We start from the raw sequence: 21,739 nt of genomic DNA on the forward strand, positions 1-21,739 counted from the left end.
GCAAGGCATGTGCAGAAGCCAGAAGGTGTTAGACTTCCTGGGATTAGAGTTTCAGGAAGCTGAGAGTCACCACACAGGGCTGGGAACTGAACTTGGGTTCTCTGAGAGAGCCGCAAGGGCTCTTAACTACAGAACCACTTCTCCATCCCTAGAAATGACATTTCGATTTGAAAAGCTGACATTCCTTGTCCTTCAACCTTAAAGTTATGCTCACAAAATTCCAATACAAACTTTAAATATATAACAGGTATAGTTTTTTTTTTTTTTTACTTTTCTCTGATAAATGAGACCTTACTTTCATTCTTACATAATATCCTTAAGTGTTCTGTCAACACAAAGGAATAAGAAAGACTGAATAGCTATTTACTAAACATATACCCATCGCTGTGGCCCACTTACCTGCACTGTTTTGGTGGAGGAATCTGCATGATTTAAAGTATTTCTGTCCATATCTGGATCAGACTCTGACTGCCTCAGAGAAGTACATACTTTTTTCGTGAAGTCTGTATCTCTATTGTATGAATAACCAAGTTTAGAAGGAGGGGCTAAACTTGGCTTTTTGATAGCCGATTCACCATCCGATCTGCATTCTAAAGGTCTGGAATTCCCTATTTTCTCTTGTTCCAAGTCACTGCTGGTATTTACCATCTGAGGCTTTTGCTCATAAATCGAGGGTGGAGACACATCCTTCTTTTTACCACTGACATGTAAGTCACTTAATTCTAAGTTCTCGGCTTTCAGGAGCCTCTTCTTGCCAGATAAAACCAGTGCTTGGGCTGCATCTGTACTGGAACTTACCCCAGGGTCATTGGACCCTGAAGTCCTTCCCGAGCTCTGCTGGGACCTGTGGGGCTCCGGGTCACCTTTAGTCCTGCGGCAGGAAGGGGAGGCTGTGCTTGGACTCAGGTGGTCATCTGGGGTATGGTGCTCACTCTCGGACTCTCCTACTCCACTATCAGTGACAAACACAGCGTCACCCTGCGGCAGGAAATCCACTGCCCCACTGGCAGGCTGCTGCGGTTCAGGCTCCCGCTTCAGGTCGCTCAGCTCCGCATAGAATTTTTCTTGATCGACAGAACTGTTTGTGTCTGTTTCATAATTTCCAACTTTATATGTGCTCTTACTGCTGTTTTCTTCTATCTGAACCACATTGAGCTCTTGACCGCTAAAATGGGCCCTTATTTGATAGAGATAAGTCATAACAGTCAGTTTGTCGGGGATTGCTAATAAAACCATATCAGAAGGTTCCAGTAAACGGGAAATTCCAATGCTGGCAAATCCATCATAAGCCTTCAAAGAGAAGAAGGGACAAACAAATATGATATACTGAGCAGCTCAGACATCTATTTTAAAAAGAACAAAATTCTAAAGCTTCTTGTTATTGTAGGGTATATAAAATTATTATACCACAGGGGAAAAAATAAAATTTCAAGTAAACAAAAAATGAGTAAAAAGGAGAAAAGGGGAAAATCCTACTAAATAACGTATTTATCCACGAGCATAATCTAAGCAAGAACTGTGTTAAACAAAAGTCTTTGAATACAATTTTACGATGAGGACTGAGGTGTGTGAAATGTTAGGATAGCAAGTCCCCGTTTCCATCAGCCCTGTCCGCCCCTTTTCACAACCACGTGAGTACAGCGAAGAACCCTGCATGGTGTAGAGAACTAACTCACACTGTTGGCTTTGAAATACAAACAAATTTTATTTAACCTTAAAGCGCAGAGATGCTTTCAAATACACACTGAGGGATGGTTTTCAAATGAGGACAGACAGGGACTTCATTTTCCTCCCTGTGTTCTGGAAAAGATGAAGTGCTCTGAACACTGCAACGTAGCTGGGCCTGTGAGGCTGCACTGTATTATTTTGTTAGCCTTTAAACGCCTGTGGTACATCAGGTTTTTCTGGTTTTGAAGAACCAAAGCTGTTTCTCAATTTACAATTAATTATTGCTATCCTGAACTAACCCCTTGAAACAGCACTGTCACTGGAAGCATTCAGAGTCTCCCTGAAGGTTTAGGTAGACTTCAGAAAGGAAGGACCCTACACACACACACTATTGCTTTTACATGTTAAAAATCTCTCTTCTTGACAGCAACCTGCATTTAAGAGCACACTTAATGTTTCTCTTAAAAGAAGTGTTAGGAAATTATTCAATCAAAAGAATTTTTGTGCTTTTATAGTAAATTTATGCTTTTGAACTTAGTCTGTATTCTTCTTACAGCTTTAACAAATGTGAAGAAAGAAAATGAAAAATAAATTGTGCTATTAAGACCTATTCAATTTCCATAGAATAATGCTTTATAATACAGATACTTCAAAATATCTGCTGGAGAGGCGGCTCAGTTGGTGTGCATGTATAGACTTGTTTGTTATTTTACATGTTTTATGAAAATTAAAGTCATTTTCTTCCTTGTGTGTCTTGACTACCTGATTGACAGACATCAACAGCAGGCCATCAGGAAAAGCACCGCAGGCAGTGCTCTGAACATTTCCTAATTACCTAAAACGCGGACATATTGGTCCAGTGCAGATGCCACAGCTAAGCACCCTTATACTGACTTCTTTCTCCAGACCTGAAAAAATGATCAGCTTCCTTGAGAGCAAACTCCTGCTGGTGTTTTGCTTCATGCAGCAATTCATTTTATGCACACTAATTGCACTTTAAAACAAACCAGGTTTCTTATGTATGAGATAAATTTTGCCAAAGAATTTTCTCACAGATTAACTTCTGCTATGGTCAATCACACGTTGTATTTGCGTGTGAAGAAGGAAGACGATTGTTTGTTCAAAAAATATTTTTAAAATCGCTTATCTATCATCTATTTTTATCTATCTATCTATCTATCTATCTATCTATCTATCTATCTATCATCTATCTATCTAGTGTGTGAGTGTGTGTGTACATTAGCATGTGCGTGCTGGGAGAGAGGGTGGACATGGTTACCACTATGGGTGTGTGCTGGTCCGAGGATAACTTGCGACAGTATATTCTCTTTCCAGCACGTGACTCTCTGGGACAGAACTTGGGGTGTCAGGTTTGGCAACAGGCACCTTTACCACTGAGTCAGCTCAACAGCCAAGGTTTTTCTCAAAGGAAATTGACGTGTTTACTCTGAGGTGTAAGTTCATTACGGAAGAGTCACTGACAATTATATTACAAATAAAAGTGGAACTTAAGACAAAGATTTTGCTTCTTGGCTACTATAACTGCAATTGACAGCAAAGCCTGCCATGGAGAACCGTGCACAGTAGGACAGTACACAGCACATAGGTAGTGTCTAGGATTTTCAGTGTAGACGTCACAGTATGTAACACTGTAACGACGTATGTTGACATATACTGACTAGTGTAAGAAAAGAATCAGTGTTAAAAAAATCTTATTAAAAATCAAGATTAACTATCATGGAAGATCTATTGGATACTTGGGGACTGAACCAGCATCTAGCCATGCTAAACACTTTCTTAGCTACATTGCCTGTCTCAAGAAAACATGTAAATGGAATATTCTTCCCTAGGCAGTAATATGTAAACCCGCATGTAAGTCCATGTTACTTAAACCTTAGTGAAGTTCTCTTTATAATTAAAAATATATACAGTTAGGCAAAATCAATAATGTTTCCTTTTCAAAAATTAGAATAGTAAGAAAAGCTCTACTTAAAAAGTAATCATCATTTAAATGATAGGGTCTTGCTCTGGTGCCCAAGCTAGTGTTGAACTCAAGAGCGCAAGAGCTCTCCTGCCTTACAGGTGTGTGATACCACTGACTGGCCGTCAGCAGTTCATTCTACAATGCCAACATCTGCATGTAATTTAGCAGGAAAAGGAAGATAAAGAAATGTCACCTCCATGGATATAGTTTAATTAATGAGAAAAAAGGCATTTCCCTTTAATAAACATAAGCTTTCTAAAATTATGTAAGAAGTAATTCATGAGATGGGTTTACCTTGTAGAATGTCTACCAGAAAGTGCTGGGGAGTGACCCCAGAGCCTTCAAGCTTTCTTCCACTTAGTTAACTTCCCACCCCAAAGGCAATCTCTATGAAGAATAGGGACTAATTTTCAAAGACTACCCCTTTGGGGTGGCATATTTCTATTTACAAAAAAATGATACTTTTAAATGTATTATAACTATACAACCCACATCAAGCAAAAAATTGCTTTGATTTAAATTCTTGTTAATTAAACTTCTACCAAGACTGTAAGATTTAAAAAAGTGATAGTTCCTCTAATTTAATGATTTAAAGTATATTAAAATTTTTTGTCCCTATCAGTAGTTATTTACCACCTTCCTCTCTGAGATCTTTTGGCAATGAATTTCATGTAGTCCAGGCTGACCAAGGACCATGAACTAATCCCACTGCCTCCTCCCCGAAGTGCTGGGATAACGGGAGTGTGCTACCATGTCCAGTCAGTAATGAATAATTTGAAGAGGTTCGAAAGTGTCATTTGCAGAGAGCTCCAACAACTGTAGTAAAATATGAAGATATATGATTTATACAGGAAACAAAACCTTTGGCATGGTTAACACAACTGTGACTTGTCACCAGCTTCACAACTGAAGGAAAAACGCAAGTTCAGTCACAGAATTATGATACAATATAGTATAAAAATATGTTTTCCTTCAACTGTATCCAAGGACTTGCTGAATTCTACATTCAAGGACTTGCTGAATCCTATCTGCAGACAGACTTAGAGATAGAATCTACAGGTTAAAAATGCCTATTCTAAGATAACAATAACACTGGCTTTCAGTTGAAAAATTCAATTCAATACAAACACTGAGCATGTATTGTGAGCAGACCTTGGTATTGCTTTCTCTGCACATTGAAAATTACATATACTATACTGCACACAAGATAAACACATTCATCAGCCTTAACCACAGTCAGCTGGCCCACGAGGCTCCGGCAAATCTCCATGCGGTCGCTCTGAGGCTGATGGGATCAATATCCTCAGTTAGGAAGTTCTGATAATTATATAATTATATATGAAAATATATATATGTTTAACTAGGAAGTAAAAGAACCATTGTTTATCATCGCTTTGCATTTACAAGCCTGTGTATTTTTTTCTGCTTATCCCTTAGGTTCCTGCTTTCATCTCTTAAAACATTTTTCTAAAATTACTAATAGTTATGAAAGCTTTGGGATATTCTTCAAGCTAAATGTTGCACCAAAAGCAATATGGTTTAAGAAATACTTAACAGTTAATGACGAGCATGCACAGACTCTGATGTCTGCCTTGCATTGTGATCCTTACAATCCACGACAAACTATGATCCAACCAGATTTTTATGTACCGGATTTAAACTGCAGAAAGCAGTTCACCTCTGTAAATTGCAGTTATGACCTCATTCAACACCACTGCCTTTCTCAAATTAACAAAAACTTGCAGCGAAGTCAAAATTGAAACTATGCCTTCCCCGGCATTTCTTACCTTTTTGTTGTTTTCTTTAATATCTTGAGGATTCAGAGACTTGTAGTCACTGAGGGAGAAAATGGCACAGTGAGTATATGTAATATTTGATAAAAAAAATAACTAAAACAAACTGAATATAAAAATTTGATATTCAATATTATCAAAGGGTAACTAGCAATTTCATAGAGGTTCAATCAACAAAGCTAATAGTGTGGAAAATTGAAGAAATAAATAAATAAACCGTGATTATATGTTCCATTGCCTGAAGCTTTCCATCTCTAAAAGAGAAGTTAAGGCAGAGAAACAGAGACTAGCTTTAACAATGAAATTTAGCATGAGATAATCCCTTATTAACAATATACAAAGGGCTACAGGCTTACTTGTCTCTTATTTGAACACTAATAAAAATTTCATAATAAAGTCAGTTTTTTAATAAGATTAAAGAGAAAAATCATTTTAAAAAATAGAAAAATAATTTTTAGGTACTGAGAAAAAGATTGGTTTCCTGGCATATACTTCTCAAAAAAGGAAAGTTCTATAGTTCAAACACAGAGATAGTCAAGTATTTTAGGATACATGCTAAGAAATTATTCTATTTTCTTTTAAGAATGCCTGTTATTTACAATATTTATGACATTTCTACTTACATTAAGTCTGGTCTAAAGTGGTGTAAGATTGCACAAAAAGATAAACCATTTCTCCACGATGTAGTAAAGTTAGTGATTTTCACACCCCGGTAGTTTTTTGTAACTTCTTTGCACCATGCGAGCAAGGACTGACTAGCATTTGGCTTTTGCCCCAGAACAGGACTTGGTATCGGGCTTGGCTAGAATATAAAAAAGAAAGAAAAAAGAAAAAAGGTGGGAAGGGGACATTAAAAGAACTTAATGGAAGATAAAAATTACCATTAATTGACCTAACTAGATCATGGGAAACCTTTGATGTCAGTGCAGGTCCTTCAGAGCTGTCAGTTCACGACAACTGTTGCCTCTGAGAGCGAGACATAAACCTCAAGTTATTATCGTCAGTGTTCGCCCATGGCATCTGCCTGACAGCGAGGTAGATAAACAACATTTTAAAGTTTGGTAGGAACAAGTCATGAGTATCTTTGATGGAAACATCATGTTAAAATATTTGAATAGTGAAGGCTAAATACCTGTGCAGCTCTTACATACTAATGAAGGTTTCTCAAATGCAATCATAAACAGTAAGACTGGATAAAAACAATGCTTTGAAGTCTAACTGCAGCATAAACTGTAGGGCTGCAACTGCTTTCAGGGACTGCAAAACACCCTCGTGGAGACATCAGTCAGAGTAGGTGCAACCTTATGAAAACATCCTACCTCTATAAATTTAACAACAGAAATAGTTTTAATTATCAGTAATAGGCACACTTTGGTAACAATAGCACAAACAGTATATATTCTGGGTATGCTCAAAACATCTCCAAATTATTACTGAGAGCGACCTTTGAATAGTAGAGTTCATCATATGTATTTAAATCTTAAGCCCATGCTTTCCTTTGTCCATATATTTAACACCGTGATGGTAATAGAATCTTTGCAGACATTATTCCATTATTGTTGCCTGGTGTTCTCAGATATTTGAACAAAAACCTTCCATATAACTTTTCAGCTTACACATTCTGCCACCATCATTATAATACATCCTACCTCCATTATCCAACCCCAACAGTACTTCTGATTCCTCCTACCCTGTTCTAATTTCCCACAATATCCATCCATCTTCTTGTAGTTTATATATTTATATTATACTCATTGGCAATGGTTTGTCTGACTGTACTAAAGGAAAACTCTTTTAAGTCAAGACTTTCAATTTGCCTTGTTTACTAAACTATCTTAAGTTTCCAGATTAATTCTTAGTACACAGTAAATAATCAGTATTGGTAAGTGATACAGAACACTTAACAAAAGATACGGTGGACTGTTCAGTAAGTGTTAACTGCAATTATCATACTGTTACCATGCACCAGTCATCATCAGCACTATCTATATGTTACCAGCACCAGACCACACAGCATCAGCACCACACTGCCACCACACAGCATCAGCACCAGACCGCCACCACACAGCATCAGCACCAGACCGCCACCACACAGCATCAGCACCAGACCGTCACCACGCACATCAGCACCAGACCGTCACCACACAGCATCAGTACCAGACCATCACCACACAGCAACAGTACCAGACCATCACCACACAGCATCAGTACCAGACATCACCACACAGCATCAGCACCAGACCGTCACCATGCACATCAGCACCAGACTGTCACCACACAGCATCAGGACCAGACCATCACCACACAGCATCAGTACCAGACCATCATCACACAGCATCAGTACCAGATATCACCACACAGCATCAGCAACAGACCGTCACCATGCACATCAGCACCAGACCGTCACCACACAGCATCAGTACCAGATCATCACCACACAGCATCAGTACCAGACTGTCACCACATAGCATCAGCACCATACCATCACCACGTACCACCAGCACCAGACCATCACCATGCATCATCAGCACATAAGTTTTTTGTTTTGTTTTGTTTGTTTGTTTGTTTGTTTTTGATGCTCCTTTCTACCTTCAAAGGCCATGAATTTGTTTAAGAAAATGAAGTGACTGGTGGGTGAGAGAGCTGACCCTAAGGTTATAAGAGCTAGAGAGTTGTCCCTGTCTTTCACCAGCTGCTGCACTCAGGAGATTGGCCCCTGCACCTTGCCTGGGCCAAACAGGAGAGCTGGCCCTGGTGGTATGAGTGTGGATGAGCTAGCCACAGAGTATGAGAGCAGGAGAACTGGTCCAGTCCCTTGCTCATCACTGCAAAAGGTGACCTAGCCAGGGCAATGCTGGAGAGCTCATCCTGGTAGTGAGGAGAGGGAAGAGCTGGTGGGCTGACCAACTCTACAACTACCCAGGCCCAGAACCTGCCCTCTAAGAGTTGTCCCATCCCAACATCCACCCCATCTATGATCTGCTAAAGCACAGGAAGGAACAGGTCCTGAAGATCCAAAGTTGCAGAATCTCCATGACACAGGACAACAACAGGATATTCAAGAGGACCCCCAGTGATGGCCCAGGATCAGTGGTGTAGCAGAAACCAGAGGCCTCAAAAAAGACCAATGATTCTTTGCAATGAACACAAGCAAGTAAAGACAGACGGATAAAAAGGTATAGTGCATGACTTGCTGTCACACTACAGCTTCCATGAGGAGATTTATGATGATATTTTTCTTTTATTTCTTTTATTTTTTTCTCTTAAATTTTATTTTATTTTTTGGGGGGGGTTCCAAGGGCAGAGGGCAGACACGAAGGGATGAGGCAATGAATGGGATCGAGATGCACGGTGTGGAAGACACAAAGAATGAATGAAAAGAAAGTTTAAAATAGAAAAGAAAATGAAGAGATATTATTTTTGTAAACAAAGTTTTAACTATTGAATAATATTTATATTTTGATATTTTCTGCGTGAAAAAGGGGTCATGCAATTTATTTGATGAAATAAGCTGTGAATGACTAATTTATTGTTTTCCAAAGAAAGGAAGATACCAAAACCTATCTATCAAAGGTAGAAATGAAGAGCTGGGCATGCTGCTGCACACCTTTAAATCCCAGCACTCAAGAGGCAGAGAGGCAGGCAGATCTCTGTAAGTTCAAGGCCAGCCAGGTCTACAGAGCGAGTTCTGGGGCAATCAGGACTACACGGAGAGACCTAGCTTCAAAAGAAAAAAAAAACAAGGTAGGAACAAACTTTCAAATATAATTTTAATATATTAAAATAGCAGATTACTGCTAAAAACAAGCACTCAATTATTCTTCCTATCAACAGCATCTCTTTCAGAAACCTAAATATCTCACTGTGAAATCCCTTTAGTTTTAGTAGCTATGAGAAACTGTAGTCCCATTTCTTTCTATTCTACTCTACAGCTTCTCCCTCTTCTGCAGTCTCCACTTCCTCCACGGACACAACCACACATTCCGTTAGGGGTTTCTCTGGATGGTTTTCTTCTTAGCCACACTCGGGCTCATTCGCTCTCAGGATTCCAACTATCACTCCCTTGCGGATGATTCCCAAATGCACATTTACGGTTCCAACTATCTCAAGATGACATTTCTGGCTGGCTATCCTTCCTGCCATGTAAAATTTGAACTCAGTATGTTTAAAACCAGAATTTTTCCTTGCAACCTGCTCATTTCCATTGTGTTTGAAAATAATACTGTTATTATCCCAACTGTATGGATTTCAACCTCAGAATCATTTTAAATTCTTCCTTTACATATCATTTCTCACTAGCTAACTGAAGGGCAATTATTCATGTTATGGCTGTGATATTTTGTAATCTTGTAATCTAACTCTTTTTGCCATAGTCTTCCTTGTTGCAGACTCTCCCTTTCCTGACCCATTATCAAAACACAGCGTTCTTACAACACATCTAAAACATCTCTGGTGGTTCTTGACACATACAAAATATCACCACATATGCACACTAAAAACCAGACATGCTAAGAGTGTTTACTAGTACAATTCACCATTCTCTAACTCCCAATGCTTTCCTGCCTAAACGGCAGCTTCTCCATCTCCAGGCTGTCATACAGATCATCATTCTACTTAAGAATACTGCTGTCACACACACAACTGTGACAATGCCACATGCTTCCTTAAGGAGTCAACTCAACTGTCATTTGCACAAAATCTCAACCTAATTCCCAGTCAGTAGGCAGAAGCCCCTTTCAATGTCCTTTTGATTCTCTGTGTCTCTTCTTTGACTACACTATGATTTTCCATGGCTCTTACGTGGTGTGGTGTTTCTGACTACATTATGTCTGATTCTCAATAGACCATCTTCTTAATGTGTTCAAAGAATACATGCTGAGTATCAAACACATAGCTACATACGCCTCACAAGCTCATGGAGATAGTGATGGCTGCTTCCAAAATACAGTTGAGGAAACTCAGGCCACACAGGAAATAGATGAATCTATACCAAATCTATACCATATCAAATGCCAGGCTCTCTCTCACTATGCATTTTACATTCCAAGATAATGCAGCTTTAAGACCTTGGCAGACATTATACATTTCTTGAAACTAGCCAAGGTCTTAGTTAACTTCTTCAGAACTTAGATCATTGCCCTGTACATGTTAAATTAATTGGTTCAATAAATCCCCAGGCAGCTGCCTCACAATTTTGCTGCTCCAGGGGCTGAAATAAGAGATCATGAATCAGATCACCCTGGGCAACATAGCAAGACCTGGTCTTAGCAGGTCTAAAACAAACCAACACATAAATGAAAAGTGATCCACTCCAAACAACTCAAAATTCAGAGGTCCTTGTAAAAACCTCTGCCCATTCTGCTGGACTTTAGATTTTAGATAAGAACTAGAAAAGAACTAATTAAGCCCAGTTCGGTAAAATATGCACTATTATTGCTAAAGCCGATGGGGATTTTGATCTTTATGTGAGGATTCTTGGAGACTTTCCTCAATTATTGCAGATCATGGTTAAAGAACATTGGCTAGATATGATTTCAGCATTTGGTAAGCCGAGAATAACAGCAATGGTGAGAACAGGAACATCTGCATCTGTATTATTTGGGTATCTCTGTCCCCATCTCCCTCTCCTGCTTCTCCAAAGTGACATCACTTCATCTCTCTCCTCTCCCTCATTTCTTCTGCTCTCCTCCTTCTCCCCCGCCCCACTCCACCATCCCGCTCTTTTAAGGCTCTGGCCTACTAAGTGGAGAGTACGGGCCTTGAACTCCTTACCTTCCTGCCTTACCAGAGAGTTAGAGTTAGCGGTGTGGTTACACCAGTATTTACATGCTACAGACTGACCGCAAGAATCATGCAAGCAAGGCAAGCACTTTACCAACTAAGCCACATCCCTGGCACTTGCTTTACTCCTAGATAACCCTAAGATGCATGCTGAGATTAAAAGAATACTGACAAATTTCAATTACATTAACATATTTTTAAAGCCAAAAAATATTGGAAAGTTTTCAACAGATATCTAACAATTATTCCAAAGCACAGCAGTGGAACAATGACAAGTCAGACAGCACATGAGACATTCCATTTGACCATTAAGATGATGTGTGTCTTCTATTTTTGCAAAAAATGTAATTGGGATTTTGATGATTACATTAAATCTGTAGATCTGAGTTGTTTATATCTTAGACATCATAACAATATTGTTTTCTAGTTTTCAATTGGGTAGTCTTCCATCCTTTGGTTAATTTATAAATTTCTTTTTTCTTTCTCTTTTTCCTTTTGGACATGGGGTCTTAGGAAGCCCCAGGTTGGACTTGAAGTCAACAATAACCTTGAATTTCTGCCCTCCTGTCTCCCCCTCTCAAGTGCTGGAATTACAGGCCTGTGCCATCATATTCAGGTTTGTGCAGTACTGGGGTCAAACCCAGAGCGGCAGCTTGTGAGGTGAGCATCCTACCAGCTGAGCCTCACCCCAGTCCTTGCTAGGTTTATTTCTAAGCATTTATCTCTTTTCGATGCTACTGTGAGAATTATTCTTACTTTCTTTTTCTGATTGTTCAGGGTCAGTACTAAGAAACACAAATGATTTGCTGTTGTCATTGTTGACTTTATCACCTACTATTTTACTGAATTCATTGATTTTAAGGTTTTTGTTTGTTTTGTTTTAGAATCTTTACTGCTTGGTACATGTATGCTCCCATCAATTCAAACAATTTTACACATCCTTTTAGATTTTGACAATTTTTCTTTTTCTTGTGTAATTGCACTAGTCAAGATTTCAAGTTCCACATGAAAGACAAGTTCCAAGAGTGGACATCCTTGCCTTTTTATGACTACAGAAGAAAAATCTTATTTTGGTTTTTTGAAACAAGGTTTCTCTGTGTAACAGCTCTGGTTGTCCTGGAACTTGTTCTATAGATCGGGCTAATCTGCAGCCTCTGCCTCCCAAGTGCTGGGATTAAAGGCATGCGCCACCACCACCCGGAAGAAAATCATTCTTTCCCGGAAGAAAATCATTCTTTATCTATGCGGTATGACAGTATCCCTGAGCTTTTCATATTGTGATTATTATTATGTTTGAGGGGCTTCTTTTGAACCCTACTCTGTTGAATGTTATTATGAAAGGGTGCCTGATTCTGTCAAATGCCATTTATGTATTATTTCAGATAGCCATCTGTCTTAATTCCTACAACGAATCAATACAGCATACAACATCGACTAATTTATGTTGCATTCTAGCAAAAGCTTACTTGTTCACGGTGCAGTGTTTTACAATGTTGCACAATCCAGTTTATTAATATTTTTGTTGATAGTTTTTACAATATTCAAAAAAAGCAATGATAATCTATAGGTTTGGTTTTGTGGTTAGTAGGGCAATGCTGGCCTCATATGATGAATCAGGGAGTGTGTTCCTTCAAGTCTTCAGAAAATTTGGAGAAAAAAATGGTGTTACTTCTTGGGATATTGGATAGAATGGCTGTGAAACCATTTTTGTTGCTAGGGGCTATTCTCCCCGCCTCCAGCCCCACCCATGGTCTTATTGTGTCGCATGGACTGGCCTCTGAATCAATACCCTTCGCTTCAGTTACAAAAGTGTAAGCCATCACACACAGCTTGTTGGGAGATGTTTGATTACTGAGTCAGGTTTTTTTAACCTCTTAGAGATCTGTTCATATTTTCTACCTCCACTGGTTTAGCTTTGGTAGCTACTGTTCCTGTCTATTTCATCTAAGTTACCCAATTTGTTGGTATGTGACTGCTCACGGCACTCTCTTATAATTCTCTAAATGTCGGCTAAGTGGGTAGCAAGACCCACTTTTTCTTCTGATTTTAGTAATTTGAGCCCTCTCTTTCCCCACCCCATGCACATAGTTAAAGTTTGCCAATTTTGCTCATGTATTAAAAGAATCAACTTTTGGGTTAAGTTTCTCCAAGTTTTTTTGTTCTCATTTGGTTTATCTTTGCTCTAAACTCCATTCCCTTTGACGTTGGGATTGTTCTTCCTTTTCTACTTCCTCAGGTCACAAAGTTAGACTACGGTTTAAAAATATTTGCTTTCTAAATATTCTGCATGTGATTGTGTGTGTTGTGCATGTTCACGTGTATATAGGTGTATATGCATATGTGTGCATGCATATGGAGGCCAGAACTTTATGTCAGGTAATGTCCTCACTCTTATAGATTGAGGCAGGCTCTCTCACTTGAACTCAGAGTTCAAAGATTCAGCTAGTCTAGCCAGGCAGTTTGTCCCTGCTAACCCACCACCACTTTTCCCTCCTGACTTTAGGGACTCTCTTTAAACGCACTAAGTCCACTTCGTGTTGCCAGTTCATGCACGGGTGTAGGGTCATCGCTGAAACATGAGGAGTCCTCTAATTTTAACTGTATTTCAGTCTTTTTGTTTATGAAATATATAGATTTTAACCACAAGTAAATATAATTTATATAATGAATTTCCCAACACTGATCCTTTGGTAAGATAATACTAACTTGAAATAGCAAAAATTTATCCAGGTATCATTTGGTACCACTTTCATGCATTTATGAAAAGAAAAGTTGAAGACCTAGTAGTTTCACTAAATTCCTGCTTTCTCTAAGAATCCTTATATAAATTGACAGACTCATGATAAAAAAAAAATCAAACAAAACAGAAAGAAGAAAATGCCTGAAGAAAATGCCTACGGAGACAACAGCCATCTTTAATAACAGGTTTTCAAGTAAGCAAGTGTCATGCTTTGCTCCTGGATATGTGGATGAAGGCACAGGCCTTCCCACTATAATCTGGCTCTGAATCTTCACAAAGCATTATTCACCCAATAGCTCTATGCTTAACTGAGGGGTTTGAAATGGCTCTAGCCACACTCTTCCATCTATACAGACAACGCTTGAATTAAAAGGTTGGATGTTCTCTTTCTTGAACTGTCTTACTGTCTTAATTTGCTTATTATCTTTATTATTATTAAAAAAGGATAAAAATCTCTCATAAAAATAAAAATCCACCAGAACAATCTTTTCTAGTTGTATAACTGTCAAAAGCGATTCTCATTTTTTTGGCCATTGAATACACCTCCTTAGGAAAGTCAAACCCTGTGCTCAAGTTACCCATGGAGACTCAACAAGTAAAGGCCTGAAAAGAAAAACAGAAGCACAGCAAGTTCCACTTACTATGCAGTGTTTTTAGAGAAAAGATTTTTCTCTGTCTTGGATAAAATATAAAAGTAGCAGGGAGTAACAAAACGTTCTATTAATGCTTACTGTGAAATACTATGCAATTCAAGTCTTAATTAAATATGCCCCAACCCAAGAAAAAAAAAAAAACCCAAACCCTAACCAAATTGCATTTGCCACCAAATGACTAACATGTACACAACAGTTGGAAACTGTCAAAATATTTTACAGCTCAATTGTAATTACCAACCAAGTCTAAGCATGCCCTTGGGTGGGCGCTTACCACATTTGAGGGCTGCAGAGCATCAAGCGGCAGTCACTTTCCTGCAATTCCTAATTTATACATTTACAACTTCCAAATACCTCCAAAAGTTTTATTGTCATTAGTAAAAACACTCAGTAAAATATCAATATGATATAATAACTTATCATTTTCATCTATTCACCAGTAAGGACAACCTTTAAAGGTTATTGGCTAATCTTTTATTACACTCGAATATAACTAATAATTATGCTTGGTGATGAGTCATAAATGCATACAAAGATTACTAGGTTATTTGTCTTTGAAAAAAATGTATCAAATGATCTGGAGACATAAATGTTTTATGTTGTCCTTATCACAATAGATGTAGCCAAACATAAAGGGGAAGGTGTGATTGGGGTAAAGTGTCAATATGGAAGTACAGCTGGTGAGGCTCCAGAGGAGTGAATGCAGACATCGTTTGCCATTTGAAGTAGGACAGCATCCAGCCACTCTCCCCTCCTTACCAGAAAGTGTACAGATTGAGACTTTGCAATTAGCCACACTTGGTATCTCTTTCCCATAGAAAGGAAGTTTTTAATTACAAAGCACCAGTGGGGTGCACTCCTGCTAAGGATCATGTACATCCATAGCCTTTTTATCACTCGAGGACAGACATACATGTAGGATATACTATGGAATGTACTAACTGTTTTTCGGTTTGCCTGTGAATTAATGAAGAAAAGTTTAAAAGAGCTAAATAAATTTTTATTAAGATTCTTGGAAATACCATAATCAGGAACTATTAAAAGGAAACCAAAACTGATGACGATTGGCACATAGTCAAAATAGCTACAGGTCAGTTCTTCACACTAGAAACTTTCGTCTTGAATAATATTTGAACACAAAGTTTATGAAAATTGAACATATATTCCAGTAATAGTGTCTAGGCAGGAAACAGCCTATTATTTTATATGTTAATATCCCCAAAAGTTGTAAAAACACTTTCTTAGCGACATATGCTTACCTGATGCAAAGCATATACAAATGCATTTTTGTATATTGATCATATCATAAATGGAAACTTTCAGAGAGAATATAAAGATGAAATGAATAATTTAAGTGTTAATGGCATAGAAACCTTTTTTCTCATGACAAAAATAGAGAAGGAAGTATGGCAAACAAACATAGGGAGTTCAAGATCTCAAGGTCTACTTCTAAAGTGAGCTTTGTGTGGCTTGAATAGTTACTTCTCAGCTGACCGAGCTACTTCACAAAAATACAGCAGTCAGAATTCAGAAAGCATAATACTGGCTGGCTCAGCAGATCAGGATCCTATTCCCTGTGCCACTTAAGGAGGTTTGCTGCTCTTCGGTTAGTAAAGCTCTATTCGCTGATGTCACCTGGAGTCATAAACTACTAATCATTTTTAACTTGCACTTAAAATCAAGATAGAAAATTCTATTTTCAAGTTATCAAACTGTAAAGACTATAAAAACTTTTTTAAAATACAGATGACAAGGAGCACTTTAGCAATAAAATAAAATGATGGAAGTATGTTTGTAGTGTATTTTGTTGCTAACCCAACACCCATTTTCCTTGGGAAACGGGTAGAGTTTGGTGCTGCATTTACTTTCTAACTCACCTTCCAGGCAAAGACTGTGTAACAAAGCTGGGTAAGACAGTTCTGGCCAGTGTGAAAATTCTATGGGATTATGAATGTCAATACAAATGAAAATCATGTTCAAGCTCTTATTTACAGTTTTTAAAAAGCCAGTGTGGTTTCAGATTCCATACTGCAATAAATACTCTGAAGTATCACCACTGGTGACCAGAAGAGTCCTGACACCCATCGGAGGCAGGGACAAGTGAAGCCGCCTCTGCACTTCTCCTGTCGAGGATGCTTTCGCATCCAGGTAAAGTTAAACAGAAAAGGAAAATAAAGTTGAAACTTTGAAACCCCTTCCTTCACTAGGTACCATCTTCTCTGACACGAGAGCCTTGTGCTGGGTGAGTAAAACTGCCCACACTAAGCTGCAGATTAATTGCTAATAAACATTTAAAATTAATTTTGGACCGAAATATGCAGACTGAAGTTTGAATAGTATATTCTTTCTGCTCCCAGCCCTCTGTCTGAAGCAGTACTTGAGCATTACACATATACTTTGAAAGTCATTGTTTTAAATAATACAGTGGGCTACATCTGCTTAATAAAAACATGACAATCTTATGATCTGATATGGCGGTTATGATAATCGCCATTATCATTTATACTCTGAGAAAACAAACAGTACATAAACATATGATTGTAAATGTTCTTCATGCTGGGTCTGGTGGCACCTGAGGTTGAGGCAGGCAGGAGGATCAACTTCAAGGACTGACTGAGATACAAGTAATTTCAAGTCCAGACTGAGACTAAGAAACCCAGTCTGGAAAAAAGAAAAAAAAAAAAAGAAGAAGAAGAAAGAAAAAGGGCGGGCAGGGGAAGAGGGGCTGTATCTCAGTGATAGAGCACTTACTTTGTGCTCACGAGACCCACAGTTCCATCTCCAGTACCATAAAATAAACGCCCGACCAGCTGACTGACCAAATGAGTCTCTTATCATTGTAAAGGGTGAAGAACGGGACCGACTTCACAAAAGCACAATGATTCTCTTCTGTCTGTCAAGTTGTATTAAACATGTATACATCATATGCTGACATGCAGGAGCTAGCAATGCCGCATGTTTACATGCCATGTTCACTGCAATTAACTTAATACGAAACAGACTTAGAAAGTCTTGTTTTGATTCCTGTATTTTCAATCTACAAAATTATCCTTTGACACGAATCTTAACTGGTCAGTCAGTGACGTGGCCGGCACAGAGCTTCATCAGTTCACAGTCCACTGTCAGGAAAGTGTCAGAGATGCCCATGCCAATGAGAACGAGTCGCTGGAACTCAAGAATCGTACACATTACTGGCAGATCAGAGATTTTCCATTTTTGTTCAAAAGCAAATATTTTACCATTGGTAATTAATTTGCTGTTTTTCGTGCAATCCATCACCCAGTGCTTTTTCTGGGTATCACAGCGCTGCTTCAGAGTACCGCAAAATGTGTGCTTCTCATTTTGTCCCACAGAACAGTAGCGGCATGCATACACGAAAGATCAAGACTTTAAAAGTCAGCAATGTTAGCAGATTTATAAACACTCCCATAGGAGCCTGGCTTGGAAAACAACAGCACGTGGCTATTTCGAAGCCGGTCAGGGAAAGCATCTGCCCAAGGCTCCCTGTTGAAGGCTCAGTCTGCAGCTGGAGGCACAGCAGAAAGGTAACTGCATCGCCCGAGGGATGTGAGATCTAGTAGAGGTAGGAGTATGCCTGAATGCCATGTCTTAGAAAGGGGCGTGGGGACTCTTCCATCTTTGCTTTCTGTACCATGCAGCAAACAGCCTCTCACCTTTGCCCTGCTGCCTTGATCTGCTACCTCACCTCAGCCCCAAAGCAATGGAGCCAGCTGACCCAATGACTCAAATCCCCCAGACTGTGAGAAAGATGCACCTTCCCTCTGTTCCCTCAGGTATTTTGTCCAGCAAGAAAAAAAATGGTTAATGCATCCATGCAGAACATGATGACCAAGACTTTTGATCACACTATGCAAATGTTCGGTTAGCAAAAGGCAAGTCTTATCTCAGTCTCATTTAGAAAATGGTCTTTCCATTTTCTTCAAAAACTCATCAGCGTTTTGTGGGCCCTACTGATCACACTTTGGAAATCAGCTGACCAAGGGGATCAGCTCAGGGCAGATGCTGTGTGTTTTCCTACCACGTATTTATTTCCTTAGGATACTAAGCCCTGGACTAGGCTCCTCGAGCACAAGACCTGAGTGTGGATTCCCAGCAGGCACAGTGGTGCATATCAGCCCAGCAGCAGAGTCCAGCAGCAGAGCTACCGCTTTCCTTCCTCATGATCACACACAGCTCTACGGGGAGCTGAGACGCAGAGCACCATATCAGTTTTTTTAAAATATTTTTTAAGTAATTTTATTAAATTATACCATATCAGTTTTGTATTATATATATATATATATATATATATATATATATATATATATATACACAACTTCAACCCTTGTGAGCTAGAAGTCTTCTGTACTCAGTTTTCAGAGAATGTCACTTCTTCAGTGTACACAATGCTCTCCCCAAGAGTACTCTGAGGGCTTTCAGATCTATCAGTGAAAAGAGCCAAGAACCTTTCTTCTTTGTGAATCTTTACTAAATCTCCAAACACCACTTCAAGGATCTGAAAACTGCTAAGGGGAGAGGGAAAGATAAAAAAAAACAAAAAACCCCTTCCATGGTCAGGAAATGTCTTTTGGTCACCATCTAGAAGAAACTGCTAGGACAACAGGAAAATACTCTTACAGCAGCAGCACTTGGTATTCTTGCTGCATGCTCTGTGCTGCCCTAAGAAACAAGCACCATCTTCCCCTTATTTTACAAACGAGGGCTCTGAGGATAGAGAGGGGAAATAGCATGCTCTGGTTTCTAAAGGAGCTGCTTGTGGTCTCTGTGATTGTGCACAGAGTGCAGCTTACTCTGCGATCACAAGGTATCAAGTACCCTAGATTTGACCCAGGAGCCTTAAACAATGCTCTGGGCAACTGACACAGAACTCAAAATCACTCTACTAGACTGGAGATCTGATTCTAGTGTGTTCCTAAGGTTACTGGAGGTGGGGGTGGGAGGCTTTGAAGACTGACTATGGGTCCTCAAGCATGCTAAGATGGGGCACTACCACAGGGCTACAGCCCAGAGTAGGTTTTAGATAGTAAAACAAATCAAGCAAAGGAAGAATTGGATTAAGATTCATTTAAAATAAATTGAGCAAATACTAAACACAAGAAATACACATTATTAAAAGTGAGACCTAATTTATCAAAGTCTTACACTTCTAGACAGAGTCTGATAGAAGGCCTCCATAGCCATTTTATCTTGCACTTTTAAACCTGGTATGCTTTTCAGTAATAAATTAAGTGGGCCCAAATAACAAAGAAGTTTAATGGCTCTTCCCTTAAAACAAAAATAAAACAAAAGACCTTGGGCTAGAGACATAGGTCAGCAGTTAGGAACACTGGCTGCTCTTCCAGAGGTCCTGAATTCAATTCCCAGCAACCATATGGTGGCTCATAACCATCTACAATGAGATCTGGTGCCCTCTTCTGGCCTGCAGGCACACATGGAGGCAGAACACTGTCTACATGATAAACAAACAAGGGTGCCATAAATAGCAATGTAGTGTGCTAGTATTTTTCCTGATTTTTAAGACTTTATTATTTTATGTGTATGGGTGCTGTGGCTACATGTATGTCTGTGCACCACTGTGTACATGGTGCTACAGAAGTCAGCAGAAGGCAACAGAACCCCTGGGGCTGCAATTACAGATGGTTGTGAGTAGCTAGGTAGGTGATGGGAACTGAACCTGGGTTCTCTGGATGAGCAGCCAGTGCTCTTAACTACTGAAACACCTCTCATGTAGCCAAAGCGGGGGTCTTAAACTCCTGATCCTTCTGCCTCCACCTTCTGAGTACTGGGATTACAGGCATGTGATACCACACCTATTATACAATGTTCATGGGAAAACCCAGGGCTTTGTGCGTGCCAGGTAAGCCTTCTACAAACTGATCTACACTTCCCAGCTCCCATTCTTTCATTTAACAAAAATCTACTGACCATTCCTAAATGTGAGACTTGGCAATATAAAGGCAGGCAAAACAAGTACCTGTATCATGGTGTTCATAATACTCACCAGTAAGAACAAACTTAAAAGTGGCTAAAGATTTTATTTTAAAAATATGACATGATGTTTTAGAGTTATTTTTTAAAAGCTCATTGATAGTTTCCCCCAACAGGATTTGCACATAAGCTTTATTCAACAGGTTTCCAAAGCTACTTAAATTTTTTTCTCTGTAAATATTTTACTTTTTAAAAAAAGAAAACAAACTATCTTTTTTCATTTTACAAACCAACCCCACTTCCCACTCCCTCCCCTCCTTCTAGTCCCTCCACCTACCCTCCCTCCTCACCCCCATCTACTGCTCAGAGAAGGTAAGTCACATTGTTTTGGGGAAGGCCCAATGCCCTCCCTACCATATCTAGGCAGAGCAAGGTATCAATTCAAAGAGAATAGGTTCCCAAAAAGCCAGTACAAGCAGTAGCGATCAATCCTGGTGCCCCTGCCAATGGTACCGCAGGCTGCCCCAGCCATACAACTGTCATCCACATTCAGAGTATCTAGTTTGGGCCCATGCTGCGTCCTTTCCTGTCTGGCTGGAGCTGGTCAGCCCCCACTAGCTCAGGTAGACTGTTTCAGTGGGTGAACCCATCATGGACTTGACCTCTTTGCTCATATTCTCACTACTCCCACTCTTCAACTGGACTTTGGGAGCTCAGTCCAGTGCTCCACTGTAGGTCTCTGCCTCTGTTTCCATCAGTTACTGGATGAAAGTTCTATGGTGATGTTTAAGATATTCATCAATCTGACTATAGGACAACGCCAGTTCGGACACCCTCTCCTCTACTGCTTATGGTCTTAGCTGGGGTTATCCTTGTGGATTCCTGGGAATTTCTCTAGTGCCAGGTTTCTTGTTAGGTTCAAATTGGCTTCCTCAATCAAAATATCTCTTTCCTTGCTCTCATTTCTGTCTTTCCTCCATCTAGACTATCCTGTGCCCTCAAGTTCTCCTCCCCCTTCCCCTTCTTAAAAACGTTTAAACTCTATTTATTCATTCATGTGTGTCTAGAGGGGCAAGGATATGGCACTGTGTATGTGGAGAACAATGTTCCAGAATTGATCCTTTCCTTCCACTGTGTGAGTCTAGGAGGGGAGGGGGAAGTTGAACTCAGA

At 39.4% G+C, this 21,739-nt stretch overlaps 1 protein-coding gene across 12 annotated transcripts in view; it reads right to left on the bottom strand.

Moving 5' to 3' along the window:
• Ehbp1 (EH domain binding protein 1) overlaps positions 1-21,739 on the bottom strand; it is a 263,173-nt gene that overhangs the window by 82,724 nt on the left and 158,710 nt on the right. For 11 of the 12 annotated variants that reach the window (XM_087909201.1, XM_087909209.1, XM_087909211.1 and 8 more), the window contains 3 exons: positions 6,069-6,247; positions 5,440-5,488; positions 400-1,290 (listed from right to left, as the gene is read on the bottom strand). In XM_087909201.1, coding sequence (XP_087765327.1) covers positions 400-1,290; positions 5,440-5,488; positions 6,069-6,247 — 1,119 coding nt within the window. The remainder of the gene's footprint in view (positions 1-399; positions 1,291-5,439; positions 5,489-6,068; positions 6,248-21,739) is intronic. The other variant, XM_087909212.1, reaches the window with a different exon arrangement.

This window comes from Myodes glareolus, chromosome 8, assembly GCF_982192425.1.
Source record: "Myodes glareolus chromosome 8, mMyoGla1.1, whole genome shotgun sequence".
Classification (NCBI taxonomy): Eukaryota; Metazoa; Chordata; class Mammalia; order Rodentia; family Cricetidae; genus Myodes; species Myodes glareolus.